We start from the raw sequence: 22,663 nt of genomic DNA, 5'->3' as shown, positions 1-22,663 counted from the left end.
TTTTTACAGTAGCCCAGAATGGACAAACCAAACACTGGCTCTAGATAGGGCCTATCACATTTTTCGCGAGTTTCACAGCCACCATAGTTTCTCCTACACGCTTGGAATGAGAGGGTGAGGTGAGTGGTATCCATATGTTTGCAAACTGCAATTTCTCTGCTAGATGCCAATAAATCCTACACATTGGCCCTTTAATTTTGACTATCTATGAGAAGTGAGTGGCATGGCTCACTCTTTGTTTCCGTAACAACATTAGATGCTCTTTTCAGCTGGTTACATGTCCTTTCTTTTACATCATATTATAGGTATAAATTAATTGTCTTAGATTAGAAGCATTTGTAAAATGATAGGAGGAATTAGTGGAGTGAGTTGAGGAAGAGGATAAGGGGGATGAAACGGGAGGGAGGATATGACCAAAGTCATGATTAGGACTCAAACCCACTATGTTTAAAGTACATGTGATGCACTAAATCCTGCTGAGAGCCACGCTGACTTATATTACTGGCTAACACTGATGTGTGTTATCATTGGATATCTTCATTCATGTCTAACGTTGTTTGCCACCTTGCCTTGCCTGGAGCCTGGCAGCCATCTCAGCCCTCCCACTGAGTGGAAACATAATGCACTTGTTGGACTGTATAGCTAAAGTCCAGGCGCTCCTCAGCCTCTTGTCTTTTAAGACCGCTCGACTGGCTTTTCCCGGTGCATCTCCTCCTGACAAGAGCTTACAGCACATAACCTCCTCCAGCGGATGAGTACCACGTGCTCAAAGCTCTCTGTGTTTATGTGGAAAAAGCATGTTGACTCTATTATGTACAGGTTGAGTGGGTGTGCGGTTCTCTCATGTAAACAATTGTTGAAGTCATTTACGCTCCTGTGATGGTAAAGAATAGCTTTAAATGGATTGTGGACTGTTAGCATAGCCCTGGTAGCTAGACTTCCCCTTAGTGATGTTTTCTGTCTTATTGTAGAGACTTTTGGACATAATGTATTTTAACAAAATATGATTTATTTTTCCAAAAGATCTTTATTATAGAGAATCACTTTATTCCCACTGCAAACAAAATGTGTCATTAGGATGATGCAGCTTACAGATGAGACCTATAGGTTTCCAGGTGGCACAGGTGTTTTGACTTTATCCCATCAGAGGTGATCCTGTAATGAATATAATTTATTTATATAAGTTAATTCACACAACACTGATTCTCAGTGATATACTTTCTATTTAGTGGTTGCCGCCCTTAGGCTTGTAAGGCTTAATGGAGACAAAAAAACAATCTATTTATCTTAAGAACTAGGGGTTTGGTTCCCATGGTTACACTGTTTGTCTTTGACATGAAGCGTTTACATTTAATATGAACTTGATCAAGGTTGTCTTTAGAAAAGGGAGAAGGGACAGAGAGAGAAAAAGAGTATAACAAAAGCTTGATTGAGGCTCATTTAAAAGTCACTGAAGCCAGGCTTGTGCCTATTGGCAACTGCTTGCGTTTAATGATGGCATCTCAAGAACAGACTTTAAATACCTGCTGACTTAAAAGATGAATTTTATTTTCTGTTGTGTGATACAGACAATTGAGATGGCTGGCCATGACTGAGGTAAAGATCATTGTGTCAGACTTAACCACACGGTCTGACAATGATCCTGGTCTGTGTTGCCAGATGTGGCATTTAGGACTAAGGACAGACCTGCCTTGCAGCATTCCTCCCTGATTTTCCCATGCAGAACCTACACAGGTAGACAGCTGTGAGAGAATCCATTTGTCAAACTCATAGTCCTTCACGGCTATAGACAGCCGCTGTCAATGGGAGGCCTTTGAGTTATTATGTGCCTTACCAAAAGAATTATGCAGCCTGTTTTTAGAGAGAGGTTTCAGAAGGATTTTACACACATAGGCACTCAAAAATACACACACACATTAGCTTTCCCCACCTGCCTCCTGTTGAGGTACATCACACACTCTCCAAGTACTCTTTGCCTGTCAATGAGGCACACTCTGCAGCAGATGGAATAGACCAAGCAGTGGCATGCTGAGATAATGTACACAGTAACGCTGCCAAAGTTGTGATGATCCATGCAGCACTGAGTCTAGGCATTGAATGAACAGCAATCATTTCATTGCACTCCCATGCTTTGGCATAGTGTTTACAGTGCTTTCAAATTTAAAAAATTGCTCAGCTGGAGCATGTCATATAACCATGCCCTTTACTAATCCAGTGCAGGATGTTTGCAGCATGTCAACCCCCTCTCTTTTCCCTATGTTGCTTCTCTACACTTACTGATCAATACAACAGAAATGTCACTTTTAAGCACACTTTCAATGATTTTTGACAGATTTTGTCTTGGACATATTTTAGGTGAAAGCAGGAGACCCAAGTTGCTGCATTAGCAGGAGCTTTGTAAATTGGCTCTCCTCTATGAGCCACAAGGGTCTCTCTATCTCTCATCTTTCTGCTCCTTTTCTGCTTCTCCCTTCTCTGCTCTCCATCTTTTTCCTCTGATGTCTGTTTCTCACTCATCTTCATTTACTCCCTCTTTTTTGGGCCTGGCAAAAGCATAAATAGATTATTTATACTAGAGAGGCAAGGGTTTTTTTTGCCCTTTCTCTGCTCATTGCATTTCATTTCCCTTCTTCTCCTCTTGTCTCATCCCTCCTCCCTCCTCTGGTGTATGCCTTCTGACAGCCGAGCTACCCTGCAGCCTGCCTTGGCCAGGTATAACACTAGATGAAAGGTTTGCAGCCAGAGCTCTCTTTCAAAGATGCCTTCTGCTGCATCCCTGCTCTCCATGGGCACTCAGTTGTCCCAGCCAGGCAGATGGAGAGAAAGAGGGCAAGGGAAGGAGAGTAAGGAGGGAAGTAACGAAAGATTACTAGAGACAAACAGCAACAGAAAGTAGAGAAAGAGACAGTGAGATCTTGAGGTTAGCCTTACTCCAGATCCGGAAGTTGCACCTGGCCTCTGTAGATGATCAAAGAAGCTTGGCATCCAGGTGAGTGCAGTTAGGGGAAGTGATGTGCCCCTGCTTTCACTCTAGTTTGAAGGTCCTCTTATATATCCTTACTCAGTCTGGAGGCCGCCATGGGACATGAAGGAGGTTTTGAAAGTGTTCCTGAACATGTTTTCATCATCTCCTCGTCTTGGAGTCACACTGACGTCCGAGTTCAGTTGAAGAACATCTTGTGCCCTCAACAAAATCCATTGAACTTCATCCCTCAAGGTGAAATTTAAATGGCTTGTTAAGCCTCAGTGCCCAGCCAAGTCAGGATTGATGTCTGGATTTGTTTTATCAGTTTGCTACAATGTAAGCAAGCTGCTCTCTCTCACATTGAAACATATAGATGAAAGAGCAGAACATTTTTGCCTCTGTCAAAGAGAAGTTTGATCTTGAGAAAAACAAGTTCTTTCAAGAAAATAACGTGGAGATTGCATTCACTTGTCATAGCATCTTGTTTTGGGATAACTTCTATGTTCCTTCTTTTCAAACTAATCAATAGGACATGATTAGTCACTTAAAATGATATTGGCTTGCCACATGGGAAATATGTCTTGCCAGTGCTCCACTATGTGGCAGAGCTCCAGAGTTACCGTTTCATTCTACTCAAAATAGTGTGCTGCCTCAGCTCCCAAACAGTTTGACAAGCCGTTACTAGACCAAATCAAAACACAGCATCGTGCTTGCAAGTCCAAACAGACATTTATTAGTTTCTGTTAGAAAAATCGTTGCCTGGGAATAATTGAAACTTTAAGCATAAAAGAGATATTGTGTTTGCCGTTAGAATGCAAACGATTTCTTTCTTTAAAACAACCATCCCTGATAGCATTCTTCTGTGATGGGAGGGAGGAAAAGCAGGCTCTATGGTATACATAAATCTTATCTGAAGACAAGCTAGATAATGCACTGTAGGTCTGAGCTGAGAGATTTAGCCTCTGGATGCTGCCGTGACAGGAGACACTGAGGGGAGGCAGTGCGGGCAGTAAAACAACTGACAGTTGGTCATTACGAAAGACGCAGGTGGGCAAAAAATCAATCACACCGAGACTGGCCTGGACTCTGACAGATGCCTGACGTCTGCTTGATGAAGAGCTCTGCTGTTCCTCTGAGTGATGAGGAGGAGGAGAGGGGAATGAAAGGGGAAAGAGGAGCAAGGGAATTAGGATGAGTTGGATGATAAGCAAGAGGCATGAAAGAAGAGCTGTAGAGGAGGAGGTGTGAAGACAGTAATGAACCTCTGAATAAGAGAATCAGCAGGAAAGAAGCAAAAGGGTTGAGGTACTGTATATGTTAATGTATAGATATGGGGGGAAAGTTATGGAAACAGGAGGAGGTCAGCATTTCATAGAGTAGAAGGGAAAAGACAAAAGGGGAAGAAGGGCAGGCCAGGTGAACAAGGCTCCAGACATTTTTGCCAGCACCTGAAGTCAAGCTGTCATTTGATGTGGCTACAGTTACCGTAGCAGCACTTTAACAACACTGCGTGCAGGTTTTAGAGCAGGCCAGAGTCTGTGTTTTGACAACACCTTTATAGGCTATTTCATGGTGTCTGCTCAAACTGTATGAGAAAATATCTCAAGTGTGAAATGCCACTGCATTATTGGTCCACACTCAATAACTGGGAGCACTTCATTAAATTTTTTTGTCAATTTTCTACTTATTTATAAAATATATATATATATATATATATATATATATATATATATATATATATATATATATATATATATATATATATCAAGGAAATTTTCTACTTTGGGATAATGTCTGGGTTGTAAATGCAGTTTTAAAGGTCGGCCAAAGTGCAATGAGATTCATTTTAAACAAGCTCTGCTGCTGTAACAGTTTCTAGTGAATTTACTGAGAAATGACTGGAATCAAAAGACATTTATTTTATCATACATACAGTTTAGTCTGCTCAACATGACTACTTTATGGCTTATGCGTGACATGAAGGGTCAGCATGTGGTAGCATACACCTGTTTTTGCAGTCTTTTTGTCATTTTAACCACCATGTCTGCGAGTCTAGGTAGCACAATACAAAACACATCCTTGCTGATGCTAATATCCTCTGTTGCAATCTATCTCAGCAGATTGCGAATCTTTATAATATACAGAATGCTTTGTTGGGCTCATATCTGTGTGGGACCCCTTGCTTTTCTGCAGTACAATGAAATGAAACTGCAGCAAATGGAGGGGAATGAAGTTTCGCAGCAAGCAACAATTCTGTGGCAAATGGGTAAACATACAGAGCCACCAGACAACATATAAGCAAACAACGTTTTAGATTAGTGTTTGGGCTGTCAGGGTAGAACAGAAAAGGACTTACCTAAGCCTTGCTACTCATATGCACATGGTGCCGGTGTCCTGAAACACCGTTCTATCAAACACGACCAACAGCTTCTTCTTCTGCATTCTTCAGAGTTGGCTCCATGCTTGTACCAGGCGCTCTGATTAGCAGTTCATTTGCAGAATTATTGATTTTGACTTTGTCTTTATTCACACACATAGTTAGATATTTTCCTCTCAAAGATCCTTAAGCTCAAGTGACTAGGTAGGACCACACCCCAAACTGGTACTCAGGACAGAGAAAAGGCTTCAAACCCAGAGTTGCCCGATGTCTCTTTAAAAAGTCATGAGGTCATTTACTGCTGAACCAAGAATTATGCAATTGAAAGTAGGACAGAGTAGGATATGCAATTCAGGGTTCAGTTGCTCATCCCTGTGTCTAAAGTATGCATAAATCAGACTTTTACTACTGCTATCACTGTATTTTACAGTTGACTTTCTTATTGGCAGGTCTCTGCTTACAGACAAAAATATGAAACTTACAAGTGAAAATTCATTGATCTTTAACTACGGATGTGTAATAATGATCATCATTTACTGGATATTCCTTAGTTGAAAGGACAGGAATGGCAGGATTGAGAGGAGATGGATGAAATGCAAGTTCTACTTTGGATATAACCATTGTATTCTCTGCGTATGCTCAGTAGCAAATAAGAGACTCTACCAATACAGTTGGTAATGGTTTGCTTAAACTGATTTCTACCAGTTGTTCAGTCACAGTGCTCTTTTACAGAAATCATTTTGACGATGTTAATGTCATTTTTTTTTTTTACATTTATAGTGCATTTGTTAAAGAAGAAATTATGATTATACAATACCCACAGTCTTGCATGTCATCACACAAATATCACTTTTGCTCACATCCATATAGCCCACATGTACTTTCAATGGTCTCACATATGAACATGTTATTCAGATAAGGTATCCTCATATTTTGTGCAATTTGGCATAGGCTCTCCATTTGTTTTAATATGCTTTAAAACATTTAATTACTTTTTCATTTTGCCATCCCTCTGTTTATGTTAATGAGTTCTAGACAGCTCCTAGCATTTAATACACATGTGCAGTCTTTACTGCACATGTTGCCTGCTCCATACTATCTCTCGATCTCTATTTATTTCTTCTCTGTAAGATACTCAATCTATCTTTGAGACATCCTGTATCTCCTATCCCTCCCTCCTCCATCCTACCTCTATCTCTGTCCTCTACTTCTTTTCTTTTATCTCCTACTTTAATCAAGCATTGATCACAGGCCCAGGAGGATGGGGGATAATTAGATTAGGCCTGTACATGTTTACACGTTCTGATTTACATTGAGCTTTCCCTGTCTTTCTCTGTCTGACCCATATTTTCTCTATATGCCTCCTCCGTTTTTTTGCTTTTTATGTCTCCAGTCTTCCTCTCAGGCTCTATCTTTCCCACTTCTGCTGCCTGCCTTTTGCTGCAGTATCAGTGTGGATACACACACTTTGTTCACCAACAATCCGTAATGTTATCCACTCTTCAGTGAGGTTCTAATTCCAACACTTCAATGTCAGATCTGATTAATTTCAGTTCAGTTGATGGTCTCATACATACTCTGTCACTCTCATTGTTTTGCATGGGACTGCAGTTGTGTTGTGGATTATGAAATCAACATTCATTGAGGGACTTTTTTTTAGTGTGTGTGTGTGTGTGTGTGTGTGTGTGTGTGTGTGTGTGTGTGTGTGTGTGTGTGTGTGTGTGTGTGTGTGTGCACACGCACTGTACACAGTGACTGATCATGTTGAGCACTTCTCCTCCAGTCATCTGTCATCGAAACTGTCCTTAGTGCAACCTCCCTTCATGTCACCTGAGAACCAGAGAACCAGTCACCTTTTCCACAGTAGAGCTATCCAAACGGAAAGAAAATGTTATCGGGGCTACAACTAATGCAGTGTGCACAATCCCAGGTTTTAGCAGCCAACCCTTGAGAGGAAGCATACAATCTTTGCACTAGGGGAAATGAAATTATAAGTTCTTAGCAGGAGGGCCCTATAGATCCACTGTGAAAGAGATAAGGTGAGGGGGCCAGTTCCAAATGTCTGTAATCCTAAACAACTTCCATGGTACCCAGGGGATGTGAGATACTCATTTTACATAATTGACCATATCTGCATAATTGACCAATACCACACAGCACTCTAATTTGTAATGTCTTTTAAAGGCCTGATCCGTGATCCAAATGTGTAGTGCCAAAGCCACACATTAAAAACACTGAAACCTGCTATCACTCTCAATTGACTGGACTTTCAATCCATTTTTTCAGTTTTCTCATGCAAGTTTGTTTACATCAGTAATATTTGTAAACATAGAAGTGAAGCTAAAATTATTATCAGTTGAATAACAAAACATATGATTTTCCATTTATGTAGAACTCAAACTCTTAAATTATAAATGTGAATATAGTTTAGATAATAAAGGCTGTCCTATAAAGAATGTCTCTAAGAGAAAAGCAGTAGTTTAACTGACCATGAGATTCAGTTTAATGTCAACCATTTGTATTTCAATCTTTTGTTTTCTTTGTCAATTCTATTTTTTATAGATAACAGGTCTGTGTTTGTAATCTGGTTTGGATTTTTGGATTTTAGAGAGAAGAATGAATATAAGTCATAATATGGTAATGTTTGTGGGGTGCCGTCAAATAATCCTGCCCTCTCCCTTGCCTGCTGGACAACCCATGTGTCTGGATCAGACACATGGGTTGTTTTCTGTACATCTTTTACTTCACACTACTGTTTCAGAGAGACATTTTAAATCCACCTCTGCAGTTCATTAGGTCACTATAAATTAAAATGCATAACATTGATGGCTTTGTGGCAGACATCAGGAGCCGAGTATAGCAGCAGTGTGGGACCCACTAACTGTTAAGAACTAATGTCTATGTGTCCCATTTGGGCTGTATTTGACTGCAACACGCACAAACAAGTCATCCTCTGGCCTCTGGAAAGAAACCAGTGATACAGTCTGGTCTAGTAAACCAAAACTCAACTTGTTGCATCATTAGAGAAAAAAAAAAAGCAGCTCCTGTGATCCTACAGATTTTGACAGCTGACAATGAGCTCCGTGCTCCCAAGCCTGGCAGCTACTCAAGCAGAAAACATGAATGTGACATTATGGAAACACGTTTTTAAAGCTGGATTTCACTCCAGATATCTTTTAAAGGTTTCAGACGGACATGTTAATATGAAAGCCTATCAGATGAAGTTACATAAGTATTGGTTTGGCTTACAAAGAGAATGCTTGGTGTTGGATAGCGTTGCTGTTATGTGCTGCTGTGTTGGCTGTTTTGGATTTATGCTTGATTCTTTTTACAAATAAGGTTGTCCATCTGCTCTTTTCCATTTGAATTTTTTTAACTTCTCTTTAATGGCTCTGGTCATTTTTTTTCTTTTTTATATGCACTGTGGTCGTAATGATATTTTGATGCATTAAGTACATCTCCTGAAAGACTCAAGTTTCCAGGTTGTATCAGTGACACATTATAGCATATTTCAATATCTTTCCCATAAAATACTTGTGCTGTACCACAAGGTCTTCCCAAACTGTACAGATTGATTTTATGTTTCAAGCTCAAGTCTTCATGAGACATCCAACTATTTTAGACAGATTGGTTGTGTGTTTTTAGTCTGCCAATCCTAATGAAGTGCCCCAAAGCCCCTAATTGCATCTGAGTTGCAATGTCCCAATATTATCTAATATAAATTATGGTGTAGACTTTACTGGCTATATAAGCACTGTGATTATGATAAATAGTCTTGAGGGGCTGTATAAGCTATTAAAATATGTTTATAGTACACATTGACAGGTATAAAGTCCAGGCTCGCAGTTCAGCTGCAAAAGTCAAATACAGTTAGAAGGATCATTTTGTCTGAATATATTTTAGCCCTTTTAAATTGAAATTCTTCTCATTGCTTGTGTTGCATAATGTTGTACAGTAATGTCTCTCTTATTTCACAAATGGGTTTTATGCTTTGGATGAACATGCACTAACCTGGCAGCACATGGATCACTGCTATGTTCATCCAAATTACATTATAAAGAATGTGTGAACAGGTGGAAAGTGGACATTTTATTTTCAGCATTTTTTGTTTTTTGTTTTTTTCTCTCTCTGTTGGTACAAACAAACACAGTAGTAGTCACTCCTTAGATTTGGCTGTGTGTCTGTGGACAGCCTGTGTTCGGCTCCAGCCTGTCTTGGTGTGGAGCCAGAGGGTGAAGAAGGCAATATGAATGCGATAAGAAAGTCTAGGCATTCCCTCTGCTGAGCACACATAAACACACATGCGCGCACAGCAGTTACCATTCAAAGGACAAAATGTTATTTCATCAGACAGAGGTCACCATGTCTTCAGTTTAGTTTACACTGCCAGCTCCAATCTAGTTTTCTCATACCAACTTTAGATCTGATCTTGTCACCAATGTGACAATGATCTGACCTGTTCACTGTCTAAATATCTGCACCACTATACAGTTAGTTTGACATAGATATTGAAGGGAAGCCTAAGTCCTGGAGGAAGCAGAAATTATTGATTCAGCCATTCTACTTAACGCCATATGTCTACAGTAACAGAGCTGACACTTTGGGCACTTGTAGCAGTAGAAAGTTTACATCCAGCCAAGTGACCATTTAGAGTTGCACACAATGTTTAACTGTTACTTTAAGAGCTTCAAAGGGTATAGCACACCCTCTCAGTTATATAAAGGTCAAAAAGCCTACACTGAACAAGCCACAGTGCCCTTAATTCTCCACTTGAAGAAACTTTAAAGATCTGAACTGTCTTTTTTTTAAATAAAAAAAAACAGCATTCTTGTTGCTATGTCACATATGAATTGTGTTTTTTGTCTATGTAGGTGGCAGTGAAAACACAATGTCTGCAGCCTGCAGTGACTCTGTTGGCGAAAATATCAGATTTGATGTGGCGAGACTAATGGAAAGCTGATGGAGCGATGCCACACCCAGCAACTTGTTTGTTTATGCCCTCTGAGTGTTTTATTGATCTGTTTATGAGGGACTCAAATTGAAATGAAGAAAAGGATGGCCTAGAGGATGTCACCTTTAACTACATTCAAACTACTACCAACCTGTGGCATTTTATCACACTAAAATAAAGGAGAAATATAAATAAGTTGTTTGAAGTACAAGGCTATTATTGTTCTGCTCTGTGAAGCGCTGTTAGATTACTGGTACATTTGTTACCAAATGAAAGTGAGACAGCTCAAAATGTTCACAGTACCATATTACATCTCCCAGCTATCTCGCTATGTTAACAATGGTTGATTGTAATCAAAGAAATTATTATTACAATTCAGTAAAATTGGAGTGAAATAAAACGATCGCCACGGCTACTGAGCAGTGTATATTAGCGCACCACAATAGTAAGAAATGCATGCAGACACCGGATCACTCTCTTGAGGTTTCTGCACTCGGCCAAAAATTCCTATGTTCTGAAGGGAACAAAGGTTTTTTATGTGTCTGCAGTGGGTGTTTTTCCCAATCACTTCATGTTGCTGCAGTACACAGACAGACTGGTGCTGTACAATAAGTCCCTGATGAGCTGTGGGCTGTGGGCTGGGAGAGGGAAGAGGAAGAGAGGAGCTGATGCATTTCCTCTGGACACACACTGTTTGGTGGTGTTGGTGATTTGTCATGCAAGTGTGCACTTCTAACTGCGTGAGTGTGTCTGCATGTGTGTTAGACACGCACACACACACACACACACACACACACACACACACACACAAAACATTGTTAAGTACTGCCGCTGATGGTAATTTGATATGTAATATGCCCCATGCCTGGGTCACAGTAGCACAATAGTGAGGCCAAGTCTCCAGTGGCCAGTGTGTTTACTGTCCACAGCAGCTTCAACCGCCCAGTCTGTCCTCATTCTGTCACAGGCCCTTTGTCTTTCATAAGTATTCATCACACGTTTTCATCATGTTTTTTGCGTTCAAAGGCAACTCTTTTTATTTAAATACAGTCAAATATATGCTAGTTCAATCAGTAATATCAGTGACATCAGATGATTGTACTCTAGGCTGACAAAATGATTACCTATTAGCATCTCTGTTTACTAGAAAGTGTCCTAGCAACAAGTAAATTAATTGTTTCCCAAGTAACTTTTTTATTTAAGAATAATTTCAGGTGCTGTGACAACTGAAGCTATTGCATGCAAAATTGATATTCCCAACCTAAGTCCAACAGTTCCAACAGTGAAGTAATATATTAGTCAGCCACCTCAAGAGGAATTGATTATTATGTAAATGTAGACTATGTATTGCATTGACATATGGTGTCTAGGCTCTGACCTCGTCATTCACCCCCAAAGAAGTGCCAAACTCAGCACAGCAGGGACTGGTGAGTAAAGATAACCTCCCTCCAAGGGAAACATGGATGTGGGCTTTTAAAATGCTGTAAGAAAAGGGGTAGAAGTGGCGGCAGCAGTAGCAGCAAGTGACAGCATAGCTTTCAGGTGAGCAGTGTGACGGCAGGCATGGCAGCAAAAGAGTTAACAAAGCACTGATGGCTTAAGTACACCGCATTACCGTAAGGGTGTGTTGGATACATGCTGTAAGAAGGGTGAGTCATGTGAGTGTAATGGCAGACTGGAGTTGACTTTTATTGTTTTTTATTTTACTGCTTTATTAATGACGTGCTACAACTGTGATCATTTTTTATCAGTTGTATATTTGCTGTTGTTGCTGCTGTAATCACATGGGAGTATGGTGTAATAGGTAGAGTAAGGGACTGAAAAACAAATTAAATGGGCTCCTATCAAAATGTCAGTAGCAATCGTCTGACCAATCACAGCAGAGCAGCAAGTGGTTGCTCTGCACAAACTATGAGTAAACATACATTAGTACTCTCCAGCCCACAAATTGCTGAGTTCATTTATAGTGCTGGACGCTGAAGCTGCCTTCAGAGGAGACGACTGCCAGTCACAAAATTCAATGTCCACGTGGTCAGTGAGGATGTCTGAGTGAAGACAGCAGTGATGGATGCCTGGGGCTGGATCCAGGGTAAGTCTGTGCAGTCAATCAGTCAACCACTCTGTTAGGCTCAAAGGGTAAAAATTAAAATCCAAAATATGCCTACTGAGAATTAAAGTTTAATATTCACTCGCTTTGCTTGCTCCAACCACGTACTCAAGAAAATGTGTTATTTTAATAAATTCTAATGTATGAATGTATGAGTGTAGATGAAAAAATACTGTTATCCAATTTAATTCATCTTTTGCATTGTTCACCAAGAGTTAAAAAAAAACACAGATCCTATGTACAGTATTTGTGACAACAGGCAAATCTAACAATACCAAATTACTGCTATTTGTTGGTAACAATTATATTGTCTTTCCAGAGTAAAACATTTTCGGTTCTGAAAGCTACAATTAAGATCCACACTCATTTTTGTGACGTGTGCCATTTCTGTGATTGTACTGAAATATTCTACCTGTTTGTCCTGTAACACCACCTTGGCTTCACAGTGACAAGATTTTCCAGTATCGTTATGGAAAAACAAGCACAGCACATAGACTGATGACAGATAGGCTCTACTGTACAGTGCAGAACAGATCAGCAGAACGATTTGTACACTGGGAGGCCGACATAGCTGCATACAGGAAAACAGGTTTTGGCAAAGACGGGAGTCCACAAACAGTTATCAAGACAAGGAAAGGCATGCCTGTGTTTGTATATATATATTCAATATAGACAGACAGGTAAATATAGTAAACAGTAAGCTTAAAGAAACAGACAGGCTCTCAGACGATTTGTGATGACTTGTTGACAGTCGTAGAGCACACTTGCTTGTCAGGCCACACCTTGTCTGGCAATATTTACCCACAGCAGCCTACCTACTGTGTTACAGCTTCATGCCACTGATTCTTTCTACACTGTTGGTTCGACTATATGGTAAACTATTAGATACATGTTTTTTTATTAGTGTCAGCCAAAAATCCTGCCTGCTTTTGATCTCTTAAAACTATCAATGATCCCTCAAAGGTGACTTCAAGAAAGGTTGGTTTATTGGAACTATATATCAAGGCTGCTACATTTTTTGGTATTTGACATGACCAGTGATGAGACATTTCGGAGGGGCAACAGTCAGAAATAACTCTTCAAAGCATCCTTTGAACTTGGCTTTTAAACACTGTTTATGCAGCACCAGTTTGTTGAAATGTCAAATACACTTCTAAAAAATCTGTAGGAGCCTAAAGCAGTAGTGATCAGTTCTGAGTAACATTTACATCAATATTACATTCCTCTGACTATTTCCTGCATCTGGCTATTATTAGGAGGAACCCACAGTGCATGTGGCCCTAATGCAGAGAGCAATGCACGGGAAGAAGTGGTATTACAAGCAGTCTTAGGTCAGACAGGTGCAGGACAGGCTGGCAGAGTGCAACAACAAGCAGTCAACTAGAAAGCTCTGTAAAACCCCTTAACCTCTGCACTGTTTCCAAGCACACACACACACCAAAGCAGCAGAACACACACCTGCAGGCACAGACAGCACACCATCCTCCTCAGAACAAAGGTATAGTGATTCTCTGATATATTTTAGTATAGTGTTGAATATGTCTCCAGTAGGCTATGTGTGATATCCTGTAGAAATATGATGGGGATATTACAATAAAAATGTTGGCCGTATAAACTACCATTAAGTAATGGACAAACTGTGTCATATAGGAGTATTTCAGGCCTACACACACAGTAAAACACACAGGCATTACTTTGCACACATACACACGCAAGGAATCAAGTAATTAATGCAGGAAATTAAAGTGTGATATCGCCATTATCGTAAACCATTTTTGTCCAAGTTTAAATCTATGAATATTCTAATTGCTGCCTTTGGGCCTTTTTGCTATTGAACGTGGTATTACCTCTGTTTTATTTATTGATAGTAAGGAACAACGTAGGACTTTTAATATCTGGAGCCCACTTTATTACCCAGGGTTGCATCAGTTTCTGGGATAAGAAAATGAAGAGCGATTGTGGCGATGAATTCATTCCTCATGCAGGCTGGAAAACTGCTGTCATCTACTCTAACTGCCTTTGTTAAGGTGAATTAAACCGTTTGTGACCTCATCGGTACGGTACGGTAACGAGGTAACTTCAGTCCATAAAGTCGATAGTTGTCATCACCCACAATCGCCCTCAGATTTCAATATGTTCATCCAGTAAATTAGGCCTCGACGTGTAGTCAGCTGCTAACGCACACATTAAATGAGTTGTAAGACAACAGTAACAGCGTTACAGTTTGGAGTAACGTGCCCTGCCCCGTTCAGTCGAACGCACTGAAGCCTCTCTATCTGCTGGCTTTTGCCTTTTGTATTGTATGGGTAGGAGGAGCCGCTTTCCTGTGATTGTCTGGCTGCTCCCTCCCTCCCTCTCTCCCTCTCTCTCTCGCTCTCAGTGTGTCTCCTTCCCTCTCTCATTTTTCCAAAGTTGAATATTCCGCTTGCCTGTGAGCTGTCGCCAGCGGAGCGGTGCAACCCACTGACTGAACGCACCGGGCTGGTATTTTGCTTTGCGCCGCGTGGAGCAGACTTGGGGAGACGGAGTCCTCTACAGTATCCCGGCTCGGTTCAACCCCCTCTGTCCGTCCCTCCTGCGTTTCTTCCAACTTCATTTCGGGCTACTTTCAAGATGACAGAAGAAAAGAGTGTTCGGCATGTAAAGCTGGTAGGTGTCTGAAACCCCTCCCCTCCGCGCAGAGAGGTGTCTGGCTCGGTCTGACTGTGTGGGGTTCAGGTTTGTGGCAGCGCACAGACGCGCCGGGGTGAGAGAGGCGCCCGGGAATAGAAACGGGAACCGGTGGTTATTTTTTCCACCATCCATTGGGATTTTCTTGACGTGTTCCCAGTAAGCTTTTTCTTGAATGGACCAGATTCAAACGCGCGAACATGTCTGAAGTAGGCTGCTGGTATAATGCTCAAACTTACACACTTTGTGGTTTATGGACAGGGCTTCTCTTTTGTTGTCATGTCTAAAGAGACGCGGACCCAATCTGATGTTATACCATATATGGTCAGATTTGTGTTGTTGGTTTAGTAGGCTACCAAATTGCACAGCAGCATTCTGTGTAGATACTTTTGTTGAGAGTGACGCACAAGAGTACAACATGGTATGTTTTTCTCACTGGGATTATTTCCAGTCATTTTAGTAAATTAAATATTTCCTACATTTTGCTTTAAAGTCCCCTGTAACTCCCATAAGACCATAAGGCAGCCCCGGACCCTACTTCGGGCACCCCTGCTGCACAGAGGATCACAGACTCTTGTTATTAGAATGATTCAGCAGAGAGACTCATGTGTTGCTGTCATGCAAAGCATGTGGAACAGTTTTAACAAGCACATGTGTCCATTTTAGGGTTTTTACAGGCTCAGCTGGGGAGCTGTGGGCTTTCTGTGCCATGAAACACATACTCTTTGGTTATTTACATTTGATCTAATTTTTGTTAGGAATGATATATAGATAATGGCCCTATTGACATCCTCATACTGTCCAGCGTGTTCTGCATTTTTTCAACAGAAAAGCAGTAACCTGAACTGTTCTTGTAACATTTTTGTAGAATTTGAGGCACATCTTTGATAATCAGTAGTGAACTTGTTGTGATTGCATCTTTATATTCTTCTAAAGTATCACTGTAATATTCCTGTAATACCCGTATTAGGAGTTTTAATGTAATTGTTGTACAATATCTTTTTTAACATTAATTGAATGTTGATTCATTTTTCACTTTTCAAATTTTAGGTTTGCTGAAGAGATGTCAAGTCTCACTGAACAATTCAGTGCATATGTCGTTCTTGCATAGATGAAGCCAAAGTCTTTCATTTCTGATTTCAGCTGATCCGAAGCAATGAACGCTGACTTCAAAATCAAAAACAAATCTGCCACCGGGTAGCATTGAAGTAAGCCGATGCCCCAGAAATTAATACCCTGTCAAATTGTGATGAAATGCACAAAGTTGTCAGGAGAGTGTTGAAGTGTCACTGCACATAATACAGCTCATGCAGTGCTGAATGCCAAACACTGAACTCAACTATGTTCTGATGATCCTGCTGCGCTCAGCTGACAGTATGAGGGAACGTGCTTGTTGTTAGGCTGCTTTGAATACCTCTGTATCACCACTGTTGTTATTGAATGAACATCTGCCAGGCTGTACATCTTTAGTAGTTTTCTGCTTTTTATTTGGTTCTAACCTGAACTTAAATCAGTGGCTCTTTGCTGAATCTGAAATTGTGTTTCCAGATTGATACACAGCCTCTCTCTTTCTCTCTCTGTGCCTGTTCCATCTGTTTGAGCGAAGCAAAACAAATGATAAGGTGAACTAAGAGCACAAACCCAATCAGCACTGTGCGCATCCTATAAGTGCACTGTAGTAGTTGTTTACCCAGTTCCGTTTTTTATTTTTTGCCATAAAGCCTCAGAGCTGCCCTGTCTCATACCATTACACAACATGGCTCATCAGGCCGATTACACATCGGCACACTCATGTATGCTTCCATCTCAAATAAACAAGAACAGAGTCAATGCTCTAGGCTGCCATTTATACCTTAAAAAGCCATACGTTCTCTTTCCTGACTGTCTATCTTTAGGGTTGCTTTCCTGTGGTCTCTCTTTCTCTCATCTTCCCTCCCTCCATCTCAATCTAAGTGTCTCTCATTTTTCTCTCTTGCATCAATCATCTGTCTCTGTCTTCTCTCCTTCCATCCAAGTAGTCTCTCTTTTCTCTCCCTCTGAGGAATGGTGGGTGCTGTTCCCTGTCAGTGCTCTAAGGCACATTGCAAAGCTCACTCTTTTGTGTCTGCTTTACCTGCTATCAAGCTATTTTGTGTGTGTTTTGTGCGTAAAGTTCTGTCTATTCACAGAGGACAGCAAGGGGATTAAGGGCAAGTGCTAGCTTTAAAGAAACATTGCTGCCCAATGATGTTTGCTGTCAGATTGAATTTAATGGATCAAAGGAGATAAATTTAACATTGTTCATTAAGACAAAGTTTTTATGCTTGATGTCTTGTAACAGTCATGGTTTGGATTGCAAAAGGCTGAATGTTATTGGTGTCACACAGTGCAGTTTTGGGTGTGTGCATATGCAAGTTTGGGGGGGGGGGAGTTGCTACCAGAACCTTTTAATGCAGAATTGTGAAAAGGAGCTGGAAAATAATACTGATAATAATAATTACTTTGAATACTTTGACTTTTTGTGCGTGAGTGCAACAATCTGACCATAAGAGGGTGTTAATAGCACGGCAAAGCCTTTCACTTAACAGAAGAAAACAGCAGCAGACATGTAATTGCCCTCATTTTGTTCTTTCTTCCCACAGTGCTGATTGTCTAAAAAAATATCTCTGATTGCCCTCTGGCCATTTTTACATTAAGTGACTTGTGACATTTAGCTGATTTATCAAGGTGTCTGCAAGTACTTATCAGATCATAAATTATATTGTGTTCCTCACCTTTACTCAAGTCCTCAAAAGACCTTGAAGACTTTTAAATAAAGTCTAGTGTTCAGCAGCTTAGAAATAAGCCCAGTTAGGCAAACCTGTACTCTGAGAGGACTTTTTTTTCATCTTCATTTCAGAGGTGACATAAGTCATACATCTAATTCCAAGTGGCATTAAAAGGTCTTGAAAGTCTTCCATGAAACTTTGAAACAGACAATCGGAAGTTGCCACTGCTGCCAGTAAAATTCTTATTAGTACATAACATCACCTGACCCTGAGGACAGGTGGAACCTCCAAAGGCCAGAAACAACCCTGTTGTGTTTTCATTGAGGTGGGCAGTTTCATGCAGCTGACGCACATACTGAGAGGTCATGAATCTGCACCCCCAATGTTTTAAAATCCCTGCCCTCTGCTCCACGCCTTGCCATTCGTCACAGTGTCCCAGCTTTCTGCAACAAATCTAGAACACAGCAATTCCACAAATCCTTCTCAACGTTTCAAATAAATCATCTCAGTGAGCAGACACGTTCCCTTTTTAATAAACTGTGTGCTGAGTTTTTACCCTTTGCCATATTGTTCACATACGGATAGTATATGACCTGAGAAAACCCTTCTGTATTGGCAAATGTTAGGCGTAAATCAGCAGAAGAAGGCATTGGTATAAATATGCTGTTAGGTTTCAGTGTTTGTTTTATTGTGGTAGGATGAAATGTCATTATTTGTCTGTTGCATAATAGCAATAATACCCCAGAGGACATGCTTTTATGGTGGGTACAAAAGTGATGTGTTGGGAGCATTGAAGTAAGCATAATAACAGTACTGAATGCTCTTCACGCTGTTGTGAGTTGTATAAAGCAGCTACCACTGCATGTGTACTAACAGAAAGCTCTTTTTCAAAAGATATCTACATATCTAAGTATAAAAAGTGCAACAAAACCACAGAGATCTGTAACAAGCTTCATATTAACCACAAGAGTTGGCACAGCAGCAGAGCAAAGAAGAAAGCGTGGCTAGCTATGTTAAATGGGAAGTGTCAAAACAGGTGGAACAGCAGTTACATTCTGTTTTAGAAGAGACTAATAAAAAACTCCTCCCCTCTTCTACTCTAAGATTGAACTTACTTCCTGCAACAGACTGAGGTGTGTCACCAATAGTTGGCAATAACTGGCAACCCAGTTCAGCCTGAGTGGCTGACAGCTGTGGACATAGGTAAATGCCTTCATATTGTTCAGATTCAAACAAAGACAAGATCAATCTTGTTTGCAGTTGATTAGTACAATGTGAAAGCTGTGGTAATTAGTAATGGAATGTATAAAAACTGAATGTAACTAAGAGATTGCAAAGCCTTGCTGGGGAGCATTCATTAATAGGAAATGGTTTCTATGTGATATAGAATTGATCAAGGCAATGAATGTGGGAGTCAAGGCAGACATAGCATGGATGGATGCATGGTGTGACAGATTGCATCCTGTTTTTGTCTCCAGACTCCTTTGATCTCTTCATTGCACTGAGCGCAATGAAGGTCCCTGCCAAGAGAGGCATAGCCTGTTTCCCATATACATTTCGCACTGCATGTAGATCAGCAAAACGTAGTCACACATGCCACCGTGTTGCTTAACTTTCTCCTTCTGGCCAAAAACAATATTAATGTGATTTTATAGTTATGCTGGTTGGGTGTTAAAACATCTACCTTACTGCTGTTTGAACTCAACTTCAGACTGGGACTGAGCAGTTGCACCCAGCTGGTCATCTGGCATGCAACGCTATCTGAGCAGAGCAGAGCACACAGAAATAAGTGAAATGCTGAAGAAAATGTTATGCTCTCTGCTCTTAAACCAGACTGTTTTTTTTTTTTTCGGATTTCTCAGACTTTTATAGTTGTCCTCAAATGTAAAGCCTTGTGTATTAAACTATTAGCCTTCTAAAGCCAGCCTATAAGGTTAACTTTGCTTACTGTGGTCTGGCAAGGATCAGTAGAGATTTGTTTTTGCTGGAGGCTTTATAGACCTAAATTACTTTGCATTACATTTGGTTAGTAGTTAACCAGTCAGAGCTGGGTGCTCATTCCCATCATCATCTAATCCACAACCCATAGCTTGCTGATTGGTCCGGCTTCCAGCTGTTTCTCTCAATCGATCCTTGGTGGATGTTTTTCAGACTGATATCTCAGAGCGTAAACTGAGCTTGCAAAATTTTGGCTGGCTTCAAAATGCAAAACATATTTTAGGCAAAGTTCTATACTGTGCCAGGAATTGATCACATGATATGAAGCATTGCTTATTAGGTTATAACTTTACATGTGTGGAGGCCGGGGTAGCTCAGATGACAAACTGGTAGTGGCAGAGAACATGTCATGGTCCAGTCTCTAAAGGTAAACCAGTGAAAGCCAATAAGCTGCAGGCAGAGGCCCAGGCTTTAGTTCAGGGCTAAAGGCTCCACTGATTCCAGATTCAACAACCCACTCACCTAGGAAAAAGAAGTTTGGAAACCAATAATCTGAAATACATGAAGACCCAAATATACTAAAAGAACAGGACAAGTATCGCTATATTTCACTCCTGTCTTTGCATTTCTCCCTCTGCTGGCAGTTTCTTTTGTTGTCTTTCTTTTTTCCGTCTCCCTGACTCTCAGTGTCATCTAACACATTACAAACCTTTTCAGTTGACATTAATGACAGTGTGATATACACGAGTGTTGTACACATGGATAACAGATTATATACACAGTTCCAGAATAGTAAATAAATGATCTTGTGGAGCATATCTGCAAAAGATCTTAACTCCAAAGATCTGTCACAATAACAGGTGACTTGTTTACACATTTTTACTTCATTAAAGGCTTATTGGCTGGTTAGCCTGTGGTAAAGGCTGAATGTCCAGTCGTTTGGTTAGATATTGTTTGGTGATGTAGGAAATGTGTGAATGAGAGGAGCTTTGAAAGCATGGGAAAGCACCGATTAATTATATTAAATGAAGTCTGACAGAGGGGGAAAGAGACAATTGAAATGTATCACTAGAATATGAAAAGACTAATATCTGAGTAATATTTAGGTTGTGGTTTGAGCTGGAAAAAAAACTGTAGGTGATCACAGCCTTAGCGGGTCCTGTTGCCCTGACATGTTGTGCAAAACACAAAAAACTCAAAACACTGGGGTCTAAATCCTAAGAATCCACCCAAGCCTAACAGCAGCAGCTGAGCTGAGGAGGCGGCCAACCTCCCAACACGCTAGTTAACAGCCAGATGCCTGTGTATACTCCTACAGTGATGCACGTGTTTCCCATGATCTCACCTGCTGGCACCAGGAGCTTGGGATCAGGCCCAGCTCTGCCATCATGCTGCCCACCCCAGAAACCTGTCTGTTGGGTAGAGTCTCTCTGGGATGCAAGAGCCATGGAGGTGGTGGAGGTGCGGAGCTCTGCCCAGGGAATGGTGGTGTGACCCACAGGTAAATACTGTACATATGTAGTTAAACATCATGGATCAATGGATAATCAGTGGACTATCTGATGATGTTATGGAAGATTCTATAAAATGCATAACATAAAGCAGTATACGCGAATACAATTTCCAACTTGCTTCACACGTCACTGCATTAGAAGATTATTTTTCTAACTATAGTCGAAAGCTGTTACTAACTCTCGCTCTTTATTTCTGGGCCATTTAACAGAGGCGTGTAGCTTGCTATAAAGAACATCTCTATACTAATGCCAGCACAGGCTAGGATGCAGTTGTGATAAAAATAGTGGAATTGAGCATGGAAAGCTGTGGCAGAGAGAGAGAGAGAAATAACAATAAAGAGACAGATCGAGAGGGTAGGTGTAAACCAGAAGAGGCGTGAAAAAAAAAATTTGAGCTTCAAGGATGTTTGGAGAATTCTGGGGAGTGTTAATAGCCATCCAGAGCAGAGAGCAAAGACAAAAAGTCATGGGGGTAGAAGAGGAGAAAAAAATATGGCTCATTCCTCGACTTACTCATATACTCACCTACAGACGCATACTTCCATCATACACACTGATAGTTAGTTACAGTGCTCTCTAGGAATCTCTCATATTCTCCTAAGACCCGCTGCTAAACATAGATCATCTGTCAGTGTGTGCAGGAAGCTATATTGTAACACTATTAGTTCCTTTAAATATGAAAATGCTCCACTGAACTTGACCATTTTATCCAGACCCGTCATTATTATGAGTGGGAGTTCTTGTGAACCTGCCTCCATTAAAAAGCCCTTGGTCTGAGCTCTTTTTTTTCAGTCTCCAGGCCGTCAGTTCAGTTCAATATTGATATAGCAGTCGGCATTGTTAACCTTCACAATTATTCTCTTTGGTTTTGCTGTGCCCTGGGAAATGGCTATTTTTAAATTGCCGGCATTGTTGGGCACCTATTGTTTGACTAACAACCTATTGATTTGTGTCGGCTTCAGTTGCAGGGCTACAGCGAGGGGGGAGCGTGTTCTTGTTTTCTCAGTTCACAAACACATTATTCAAAATGTTTTAGAGACTATGTAAGAACTAACTCCATCTTAGCCCAAGTAAATGTAGCCCCTCTTTTGTAGAGGCTTTCACATTAGAATTTTTGATGCATACATTTACATATTTCTGTGATATTACATTGCCTGTGTTTTCCTCTTTGTCAGTGAAACTGTCTGCTCCTTAAGTTTAGAGTGACTGTTCTGCACTGCAAATCACTGTGTTTCCAATGATTATGTGTTGCCTATCATTGCGACATCATTGTTACTGCAGCTGAAATCAGCAAGCTCAGATTTGCCTTTGGACAGCTGTGTTGTGATGCAGTTGCCTCTCCTAGGATGTACACACTGGCAACCTACATTTCTCATATCAATATTCCACAAAGG

The 22,663-nt window shown here is 40.7% G+C and overlaps 1 protein-coding gene across 5 annotated transcripts in view; it reads left to right on the top strand.

The window, feature by feature from the left end:
• The window catches only part of mid2 (midline 2), a 140,971-nt gene that overhangs the window by 31,297 nt on the left and 87,011 nt on the right, over positions 1-22,663 (top strand). The window contains exon 1 of one of the 5 annotated variants that reach the window (XM_044205235.1): positions 12,189-12,382. The exons of 2 other annotated variants lie outside the window; for them this stretch is intronic. In XM_044205235.1, the coding sequence (XP_044061170.1) occupies positions 12,358-12,382 (25 nt within the window). In that variant the 5' untranslated portion in view covers positions 12,189-12,357. Of the gene's footprint in view, positions 1-12,188; positions 12,383-14,756; positions 15,050-22,663 lie in introns of those variants that run through there. 2 more of the 5 variants (XM_044205236.1, XM_044205237.1) reach the window with 2 other exon arrangements.

Source organism: Siniperca chuatsi, linkage group LG8, assembly GCF_020085105.1.
Source record: "Siniperca chuatsi isolate FFG_IHB_CAS linkage group LG8, ASM2008510v1, whole genome shotgun sequence".
NCBI lineage: Eukaryota > Metazoa > Chordata > Actinopteri > Centrarchiformes > Sinipercidae > Siniperca > Siniperca chuatsi.
This window is presented reverse-complemented; position numbering and strand designations above follow the sequence as displayed.